The sequence below is a fragment of the Echinops telfairi genome, unplaced genomic scaffold (genome assembly GCF_000313985.2).
Source record: "Echinops telfairi isolate 266 unplaced genomic scaffold, ASM31398v2 ScPeMD7_7416;HRSCAF=8454, whole genome shotgun sequence".
In the NCBI taxonomy this organism is placed as follows: domain Eukaryota; kingdom Metazoa; phylum Chordata; class Mammalia; order Afrosoricida; family Tenrecidae; genus Echinops; species Echinops telfairi.
The window spans coordinates 5,099,598-5,110,209 of NW_022111316.1; the positions used below are offsets into that span (position 1 = coordinate 5,099,598).

Sequence of the window (10,612 nt, forward strand, 5' to 3'; positions counted from 1 at the left end):
GGGGGGGGGCATGCTTACCTGCTCCAGTTCCTGGGTGGCGGGGTGGGGTAGTGCCACTTGCTTCAGCATGCTGCGGCACCTGGCTGCCCTCTGATGTCCTGATAACGAGCTGTTTTGAGGGGTGGCCCCTGCTCTCACCCTGTCTAGAGCAGCAGCAGGGAGAAGGGCCCACAGCCTGCGCCTCGCTTTCTCGGAGAGAGGGCGCGCAGGCCACGGTACAACTCTCAGGCCCTAGGTGGCTGATCGAGAAGCCACCTATCCACCCCACTCCCTATCCTGCCTCTGTAGCCAGAGGAGGCTGCCTGGAGGTTGCAGGCTGGCTGGGCCTGCAAGGCTGAAGGTTGGAGTCCCCCAGTAGCACCTGGGAAGGAACCCCAGTGAAGCACAGTGGCATTCTGACACACGTGCAGTAACCACGAGTCTCAGGAGGGTGGGCTGGGCTAGGGGGGCAGGCCGGAGTGACCTCAGGAGGCTGTTACAGATTTTCAGTCTGAGTTCTCTGGCTCTGTGAAGGGAGGCCGGCAAGTGTGGGTGTGGCCTGAGTTTAGGGTACCCCTGGGGGCCTTACAGGTGAACCGTGTGCCTCCCCTGTTGGCCTGGAGGGCTGGTCTGAGTTGTATGCTGTGTTCAGAACACCCATCCATGTGTAACCGTGATCAGAGAGGAGGCTGTTGTATCCACTAGTGTGTGTGAGCATGTAAAGATGGTGACCTGTCTCTAAGGAGCCCTGGTAGCACAGCTAATGGAAAGGTTGGTGGTTCAAGTGCACCTGTCGCTCCCTAGGAGAAAGATGATTCAGCTTAGAAAACCAACAGGGTAGCCACGAGTCAGGATCTGGTGGGTTTCAGTTGGTTGCTGTTTAACCTGGTGTTTCCCGAGGATGGTTTGGCGGGAGCATGCCATAGGGCAGCTCTAGCTTGAGGGAAGTTTCTTGGAGGCCCTGTCCACCTCTGAGACAGGCCTCTTCAGGCTCAACTATACTTCACGGGGCTATGGTGAGGTCCGAGGGACAAATCCACAGTAGCTGAGAGAAGCCCCAAGCCCAACGCACAGCACACCCTGTAAGACAGGGGAGCTGCTCCCTTTGGGGCGGATGGTGTTTCCCCCCCACCCCACCCCCGCGTTAGTCCCTGGTATTTGTATCTGTTTTGCAAATTGGAACTGACCTGTCCCTACACTGAGGCCCTTGGGGGCATGGCTGTCATTGTCTGTCTGTCTGCTGGATGAAGGGCCCCTGATGGTGTTTAGTGACTGAGAAGACTAGTGTGGGAGCAGGGTGGTGTGGGGAGTCGGACTGGAGGCAAATGGAGACAGTATAGCCTCTCCTTCCATCCAGGGTTGGTTAGTGTGGCGTGGACTCTAATGCACGGCGGCCCCACACTGTAAAACCAAGCCCCTTGGGGCTGCCGATGACTGGTTTTTGAGAAGTCCCTTGCCATTTGACAGGTGAAGCAACTGAGGCTTAGAATGGGCCTCTGTCTTGGCCAAAGCCTTGGGCGTTGGAAGTGGTGGTCTCAATCTGGACCAGGGTCAGCACCCAGCTTGTGTGTGTTCTGGGTGCCTAAGAGGTGGACAAATGGGTCCCCAGGTGAGGGTCCCAGCTGGGGGCTGAGCTAGAGCAGGATGTTCCTTGCCTTCCCTGGGCCTCTCCACCCCCACCCCCACCCCCCATGGGAACCTCCAGAGCCCACCCAACTCCCACCCCTGACCTCTGCCCTTGTGGCTCAGGACCAGTCACCCGGGGAGTTTCACATCCCTTTAGCCCTCTGTCCTCCTCAGCCCTGCCCAGGCAGAGTTGCTGGGCAGGGCCCCTGACTGGGTGGGGTGTCCCTGCCACCCCTCGCTCCCTCCCAAGCCTTCCTGCTTTTCAGCTGTCTGAGGATGAGCTGGCTCGGGGCCCCACCAGGGCGCTTCCCAATTCCGCTCCCTCGTCCTGGTGCTGCGCCACCGCCGCTGCCTCCTCCTCGCCCCGCTTTGCTTCAGTTTCCATCTGTCAGCAGCTTGTGGAAGGACAGACTGACACATGCCCTCGCCTTCCCCCTCTTCTGAAGTGGTTTTGACTCACCTGCTTCCCCTCCCTCCCTTCAGTCCTGCCAGGACTTGAGGCTGACTTCCGGACACTGCCTGGTAGGCCTTTCCACAGCCTGCTGTGGAAACTCAGGGACCAGCCGGTGCGTCAGGGTGGGGACACAGGTGTGCTTAGAGGGAGTGGCAGCAGAGGGCACACCCACTGTGTGAGGTGTACAATGAGTGTGTGTGTGGTAGAAATGACGCAGACAGCTTATACACGCACACATCCCATGTGAGGTGTGTTGTGTGTGTGTGTGTGTGTGTGTGTGTGTGTGTGTGTGTTGGAGTGCTAGCAGAGGGTGCACACACCTGCATATTGAGTGTGTATGCATTGTAGAAGTGCAGCAGACAGCACACACACATCTCAAGTGAGGTGTGTATTGTGGGAGTGCTAGCAGAGGGCACCTGGTGCCCTGTGTGAAGTACGCAGTGTGTGGGCATTGCCAGAGGGACAGGGGGCAGCACAGTGGCAGCCAGATACACACAAGCTCAGAGTAGGCGCTGCGTGCGTCTGTGAGAGTGGGGGGGACGGTGGTGGTGGTAGGTGCCATCCAGCCTGCTCCCCACCAGCCGTGTGCCACAGAGGGAAGCGCGGCCTGGTCTTGAGCCAGCCTCCTAAGAGTTGCCAGGTTGGAGCTGGTTATTGCAACCGTTGTGTTCATGCATTTTGGCATGGGTCTCCCTCTTTCTCCGTGGACCCTGTACTTGACCGAACGTACAGATTCTTTTGTTCTGTGTGGCATTGTCAGTCTTCCTCACGGACTCCGTAACTGAATGCTTCAGTCCCTGCCCAGCTCTCCCACGCGTGGGAGGCGGTGGAAAGGCCCACCTCGGTTCCCACACGGCTTCTCTGCTCTTTGGCACTTTGTAGTGGGGTCTTTCGCAGCAGATCTGCCCCGACGGCTGCTTCCCTGGGTGTTGGTTGCTGTGGGCCCAGGTAAATGGAGCCTTTGACAGCCTCACTCATGTCTAGGGTGCAGTAATCCTGAGAGGCAAGCTGTGTTGGGGGCCCACGGAGACCTAGCGTCTCTCAGCAGGCATCTCCTCTGTCCTGCTCCTGGTTGGGCCCTGGGGGCTCACAGAGTGAGGCAGGATTTGCCTGGAGGAGCCGGTGGGCAGCAGTGGGGCCTGAGGGGGCTTGCCAGGCTCGAGCTGAGGAGGAGCTGTCCCTCCCTCGGAGGCAGGGGGGTGGGGGGCTGGTGGGGGGACAGCTGAAGGCACAACACGATGTGCTTCTCCACCGAGGTGTGGTCTGTTCAGAGACACAGCAGCATGTTCTGGAAGTCACCGGTGCCCCAGAGAGGTGTGACAAGGCTGAAGGAATGCAGGAACTTGGGAGCTAGGCGGGCCTGGACCCGACTCACCCCTGGGAAGTGGCCACCAGAGGGCTGGAACACATTGTCACCTGCAGCAGCAATAGCAGCAGCCGCCCTAAGAGCACAACCATCACCAGTGGCCGCCCTCCTGGGGAGACCGTGCTCTGCTCCACAGGGTTTCCCGGGCTGGTTTCTGAGAAGCCAACCGCCAGGCCTTTTTTCCATGGCACCTCTGGGTGAACTCTCTGAGCAGCCGAGTAGGTGAGCTATTGGCACCCCTACAGGATGCACACCGGGTACCAAGTGCTGTGTGAGGGTTCTCACCTCTCCGCCATTTGGACAGCAAAGTTAGGGGTGAAGGGACTGGCACAAGATGCCTTTAAGGCATGGCATGGCACGGCAGGCCAGGGCTTTGAGCCCGTCAAGCCCCCTGCCCTGAAGCATCAGGAGGAGAAACAGAGCGGTGAGTGCCATGGTGGGGGGTTCGGAGCCCGAGCAGTTGACCTACGGGACAAGCCCGCCACTGACCACGTTCTCTCTCTGTCCAGGTGCAGCCCACACAGCTTCCCTGCTCGCTCACCGCCCTCAGGCTCCCAGGACCTGCTGGAAGAGATGCTGGCTGCCCACAGTGCCAAGATTGTAGCCCACAGGGACTCGGGGACCTCAGGCCCCGGGTACCTGTCACAGGAGGGAGCAACCCTAGCTGCCGCCGACCAAGGGGAGCCCCTGGAACCTGGCATGGACCCTCTGCCTTCCTGGAGACCCCAGCCTGATGGTGAAGCCAGCCGGACAGAAGAAGTGGATGGTGGCTGGAACCCCCCAGGGGCTGGCCGGGGTGAGCAGGGACCCGCCCGGACTCCTCGGCGGCCCCCTCCGTGCCCGACCCCCAGCTCCCCGAGTCAGGACTTCTCCTTCATTGAGGTCAGTGGAGGGTGAGCCCAAGGCAGTGGGTGGGGTCTTGTGGGGTGGATCCAGCCCCCAGGGAGGGTCTGAGAGTGTGTGGTGTGCATAGGAAGCTGTAGGCCTTGGAAAGGTCAGCTGGCCCAGGGCAAGGCTGGGACCAGGGGCCAGCGGTCACACTGGTGGCGCTTTTCCTTGAGCAGGACACAGAGGTCCTTGACAGTGCCATGTATCGGAGCCGTGCCAACTTGGGGCGCAAGCGTGGCCACCGTGCCCCTGCCATCCGGCCCGGTGGCACCCTGGGACTCTCGGATGCAGCGGACTCGGACACCCGCCTGTTCCAGGACTCCACAGGTAGGGCCAGGTGTCCCTCGGCGAGGTCTTATGTCCCTGTTGAAGTGGGGCCCTGCGTGGTACAAATATTTAAGTGCCTGGCTGTTAACCAAAAGGAGCTTACCCAGAGGCCCCTCAGAAGAAAGGCCTGGCGATCTACTTCTGAGAGGTCACAGCCACGAACACCCCATGGGCAGCTGCCCTCTGCAATTCACGGGCTCGCCCCGAGTTGGAGCCAGCTCCACAGCACCTGGCTTGGTGTTGTTTGGGTGTGGATGTGGGGAGCACTAGACCTGGGCTGCACAGGGCTGGGGTGGTCTGGGGACCCTCCCGGTGCTGCATGCTGAGCCACCTCCCACCTCCTGGTTGCTTGCAGAGCCACGTGCTTCCCGATTGCCATCATCTGACGAGGAGGTGGTAGAGGAGCCTCAGAGCCGCCGGACCAAGATGTCCTTGGGCAGCAAGGGGTTGAAAGTCAACCTTTTTCCTGCCCTGAGCCCATCTGCCCTGAAGGTACCCTCTGCTTGTGCAGCTCATGCATCCGGTGCCTGGCTAGCTGGTCCCCCTGAATCCAGTCCGTTCTTCCCTCTCCTCTTCGCACTCGGTCCTCACAGCCTGGGTCCTGTGTCCCACTTGGTCCTGTGCGCTGTGCAAGCACTTGCTCCTCCCAGGCAGGGTAGCGTGGCCATGGGCTGGGCCCATAGTGAACCCTGCTGCAGGGATTTGGGGTGTCACTGGGGAGGTGCAGATGAAGGCTTGTGGGGAGAGAAGTTGATTCATAGCAGTGGGGCACCGGAGGGGAGGGTACAAGGGAAGGCCTCCTGTAAGCACTTGAGCTTGGAGGAGTTTGTACAAAACAGTTAAACACTTGCCTGTTCACTGAAAGTTTGGTGGCTTGGTCTCCCAGGGCTACCTTGAAGAAGGGGCTGGCAGTCTACTTCTGAGAGAATCAGCATTGAAAGTCTCACAGACAGACACCAGTCAGAATCACAGTGATGCACAATGACCTCCTTCCCACTAGGTGGGCTAAGGGGAGCCCTGGGGGCCCAGTGTGGTTCCAGTTGGACTGGCAACTACAAGGTCAGCATTTTGAGCCCGCTGGTCACTCCACTGGAGAGAGATGTGGCTGTCTGCTCCCATACAGGTTTGCAGCCTCAGAAACCCACAGAGCAGCTCTACCATGTCCTACTGGGGCACTAAGTTTGAGAATTGACCGGATGGCAAAGAGTTTTTGGTTTAGGATGACTAAGGAGTCCTGGTAGCATTCTGGACGATGCTCTGGGCTGCTACCCACAAGGTCCGTGGTTTGAATCCATCAGTCAGTCACTGCACAGGAGAAATATGAGGCTTTCTGCTCCCGTAAAGGTGTTCGCCAAAGGGCCATTGTAGTCTGTCCTGTGGGGTCACTGCCATTTGGACTTGACTGTGTGTGGCTGTGGGTTTGGCTTGGATTTTTGATTTTCGGATGCCTAAGATAAAAACAAAACAAAACCCAGAAAAAGTTAACAAATGTTGCTGAGGCTGTGGGAAAACTGCAACCCTTATCCAGTATTCATGGGAATGCCACATGGGACAGCCACCATGGCAGTTCCTCTGTCACCTGACAATAGAGCTGCCCCACCCAGCAGTTCCGCCCCACAGCTGCATGCTCTTGAAAGCAGAGACCCAGAAAGAGACTCGTTACACAAATGTTCCCTGCTGCACTGTCCACAGGAGTCAGCAGGTGGAACAGCCGAAATGCCCATCAACAGAGGAAGAACCCAAACGGAGAACGAAAGGTGGCACTTTGCTTGCAGTGGAGTAGGTCTCCGCCGGTAGAGAGACGAGGTCTTGACACACACTGGGATGGCAGGAGCTCGATGACAAGGCTGAGTGAAAAGCCAGTCACAAGATGAGAAACACAGTGTGGCCTCACTTACATAGAAAAGATTAGAAGAGACAAATGGATAGAGGTCAAAGGTTATTAGTGATTTCCTAGGAATGAGGGGGCGCAGGGGGTAACGGTGATTGCAATTACTGTCAGTGTGTTATACACTTGTGAAAAAGGTTGATTGGCAAACACTGTATGGTATGAGGGGGCTTTGAAGAGTTAAGGGGAACATGGAATGAAAAGACACAGGGATTTCCCTGTGTACAGAGAGACAAAGTACCTACTGAGGCAGTCTTTGTCGAGCCAAACCCCTCGTGGGATTTGGCTCCTGGTTTGGAGATTTTAGGGTCATGGTTTCAGGGAACATCCCAGTTAATTGGCTTACTCCAGTGTTTCGTGCCTCTGTTGTGCCTCCGATGCGTTGTGTGTTCCCGGGTCTTGCAAGTGGCATCCAAGGCACAATTCACCTGGAACAGCAGAGGACATAGGAGTCAGGAGTGGAGGGGGGTGGGGGGTTTGGAACCTGTGGCTACTGAACTCCATGAACAGCTGCCTCCTTTGCCAGGAAAGCAGAAGAACTGGATGGTGCCTGGCTACCATTATTGAAACTCCCCCCACCTCCTTCCATTATTGAAACGTTTGATCTTAGCATTCTGCAGAAGAATCTTGCTCTAAAGGGAAGGGGGGGGGGGGAGCGGATGCACAGCAGGATTAAATTCTTGTGGACTATAGGCTTTCTGGGGCCATGGAGGGTGCCTGAAGCCCTGAAACTATCCTTCTGAGATAATCTGTACACCTTAGACCAAGAATAGGCCCCAAAATCATCTCTTCAAACTGAGCAGTAGTTTAGCTTAACTAGTAAAAATTTTTTTTAAAAAAGTCTGCATTGTGTCTTATGCTCTTAGAAGAATCGTCTACATGGGATCAAACCGACCATAGTAAACAGAGATTAGACAGGAGCCTTGGGGGCAGTGAGTTTATATTAATGAGGGACGGATGGCTCGGAAACCGAGGGTGAGAAGGATTACACTTGAGTATAATCAGTGTCACTAAATTGCTCAGGTATGTTTTTCTCTGATTGGTCTAACAACAAATAAAATGTAGGGAAAATCCCAAACCCCTGTGGAGCACAGCTCTGTTCTGACCCGGCTTCCCTGTGAGTCCAAGTGGACTCGGTGCTGACTGTGGTGTTTCTTTTCTTTGATGAGTCTGAAGGGTGGCAGGGAGACATTCCAGGGAGAAGGAACTGAACATCGGCACATGGGTGGAAGTCACCTGGCTTTGTCTCGTCTGACAAAGCCAAACTCCAACCAAACTCACTGTTAGCCACTCGATTCCGGCTCAGAGCGACCCATGCTACCGAGTGGGTTTCCAGGGCTGTACGTCTTTACGAAGGCAGAAAGCTTTCTGTCTTTCCCATGTAGTGACTGGTGGGTTTGAACCATTGACCTTGTGGTTAGCAGCCCAATCAGGGTTCCTTTGGTCCCACGCATTTTGTTAGAATTCAGTTCAGCAGTGGCTCCTGAAGATCTACGGCAAACAAGGCTTGGCTCAACTGCGCCAGGTGCTGGCCTTGTCTTTGGCTTTATCTTTTGAGTGACTCTCCCCACCCCTCAGGGTTAAGGGACCACAGAGGGCTGTGTACCTGATTTGGTGGTGTCCTCATGCTCTTTGGAGAAAGCCTGGCACCCTGCACATGCTCTTGCTTTTCTGGGCTTACATCTCTCTGGATCTGGTCTTACCTCACAGGCTAAGCTGCGCCCCCGGAATCGCTCAGCTGAGGAAGGGGAGCCGGTGGAGAGCAAGTCAACCCAGAAAGAGTCTGCGGTTCAGCGCTCCAAGTCCTGCAAGGTTCCCGGGCTCGGGAAGCCCCTCTCGTTACCTCCCAAGCCAGAGAAGTCCTCAGGGTAGGTTACCTAAGCTCTCGACATCAACTGGCCTTATTGTACTAGCCTGCAAAGGGAGACCTGTTCCAGATGTAGAATCTCTGCAGGAAGCAATTTGGCTTGGTTCTTTTGAGCTGGGACAACACCTGAGGTTAATGAGTGAAGACCAAGCAGACCAAAAAGGACCACCTGGGAGCCTGATGGTGACTGAGCCTCAGGAGGCACCATGACCCTGTGGGGAGACCAATAAGAGACCTGAACCCTGAGGCTCAGGAGCTTCCTGGTTGGGGACCCTGTATGAAAGCAGCATGCCCACCATAACTCTGTGCTGGGGCCCTTCCCAGACCTCACCCTAGACAATTGTTGGTATCCGGTGTGGTTATAACAAAGCTGTCGCTGTGGGAATGGTGTGCTCCTTGTGGACGCTGTTCCATTCCAGTGAACCCACGGGCTGGGAGACCCGTTGGGCTGGCAGCTGCCTGTGTGGCAGTTCAGAAGAAGGTATCCTTCTGACTCGGGCACCCTGGCTTGGGTCACAGTAGGAAGTGCCATGCAGGTGGCTGGCTGGCATATGGGATGGAGAAAGGGGGGGGGGTATATGAGGAGAACTGGATCCACCCCCACATTTGGTGGGGGTAGATTCTACGCTGTTGGCAGCACCTACTGTGCCTCTTGCTTTGTGCACCCATTTTACGGAGGAAACCGAGGCCCAGAGAGGCGGTTGATCTCCCCATGTTTGTTTGTGTTTTTAACTAGCTTTAGTTGGTGGCAGAGTTCTGGTCTCTGAAGCCAGCTGGCTCCTTGGTTGGGGAGGCCTCCTCATTAGGCTCATTTGCCGTCTGCACTTTGTCTTCCTTCTTCCAGGTCAGAAGGGTCATCCCCCAGCTGGCTGCAAGCCCTGAAGCTGAAGAAGAAGAAGGTCTGAGAAGGCCTGGAGGTGGGTGCAGGCAGGTGGAATGTGGGGCCCTGGGGAGGCTCCCAGGGCAGGATAGTGTCTGGGCTGGCATGAAGGAGGAGGAGGAGGACTTCCATCCCAGCGTCCCTGCTGTCTGTACTAGGGATGGCATGAGCATGGTTCTGTGGCCCTTTCTGCCCGAAGTCCCCAAGGGGTTCTCCAGGACCTGGTGGGAGGCCAGCTTTCAGTACAGTCACGGAGAATCCTCCTCACAACTGTAGGGCAGGAGGGTAGACCCTGAGGTGGTCCCCTGACCTCTCCCCTGACCCCTGTTCCTTCCTCTGCCGCAGGCCCCTCCCATCTGGCAGTCTCAGGCAGTGCTGTTCCTGTGGGGTCCCCCAGCGAGGAGACAGCTGGACCCACCGTGACCAGGCTGCAGCCTCTGCCCCTCCCACCTCTGAGGAGCGTCTGAGGAGGCACATTTATGCACTTTGTACCCCCCCCATCCCCCTGCCCAAGCCACCCTGGCTCAGTCATCAGTGGTTGAAGGTTCCGTCCCTCTCTCCGCTCCTGCTCTGCTTCCTCCTCCAGCCTCATGTGGGTTTTCTTTTGATACCAATTTATAGCATTTTTTATAAAAGCCTTTGATTTTTGTAATGGGTGGAGCTTGCCCCAGCCCCACCCCTCTTCCTCCACGCCCTGTCAGGTGCCCCACAGAGACCAATGACGTTTTGCCACTTGAAACAATAAAGATTTTTCGGAATCGGTGCTGCCCAGGCTGTGCTGTGTGCTCGGCTCTCCAGCCCTCTAGCCAAGGTGATGTTGGGAGGTCCTAGGTCAGTGGTTCTCAACCTTCCTATTGCCGCGGCCCGTTAATGCAGTTCCTCATGTGGTGGTGACCCCCCAACCCTAAAATTATTTTCGTTGCTCACTTCATCACTGTCATTTGTTTACTATTATGAATTGGGCGACCCCTGTGAAAAGGTCGTTTGGCACCCCCCCAATGGGGTTGTGACGCACGGGTTGAGAAGCCGCTGTCCTAGTTCTTGCTCCAGAGCTCACTGTGATGTTGAACTTGTCCCTCCACCTCCCTCTGCATTGTTTGCAGAATGGGCTAGCTGTCGACTCAGCCTCCAGATCTCAGCTTCACACGAAAGTCCTGTTCCTTGTCACGATGTGATCGATAGCTATGGTGGGGGTGCTTTCTCAGGCACCTCAGTCACTCAGGACGACCCAGGCTCCTGCTCTGTTGTGGCTCAGTCATCGGGGGAGGGGAGGAGAGTCAACTTATTGCCGACTACAGGGAAGACTGGGAAATGTTTGGCTGTGTGGCCAGAAAGAT

General features: G+C 56.5%; 1 protein-coding gene across 2 annotated transcripts in view; it reads left to right on the plus strand.

Moving 5' to 3' along the window:
* The window catches only part of TNKS1BP1 (tankyrase 1 binding protein 1), a 28,663-nt gene extending 18,630 nt beyond the window's left edge, over positions 1–10,033 (plus strand). For both annotated transcript variants that reach the window (XM_045297023.1, XM_045297024.1), the window contains exons 7-12: positions 3,935–4,307; positions 4,490–4,640; positions 4,996–5,132; positions 8,239–8,396; positions 9,240–9,312; positions 9,621–10,033. In XM_045297023.1, coding sequence (XP_045152958.1) covers positions 3,935–4,307; positions 4,490–4,640; positions 4,996–5,132; positions 8,239–8,396; positions 9,240–9,300 — 880 coding nt within the window. In that variant the 3' untranslated portion in view covers positions 9,301–9,312; positions 9,621–10,033. The remainder of the gene's footprint in view (positions 1–3,934; positions 4,308–4,489; positions 4,641–4,995; positions 5,133–8,238; positions 8,397–9,239; positions 9,313–9,620) is intronic.
* Positions 10,034–10,612: the final 579 nt, after the last annotated feature.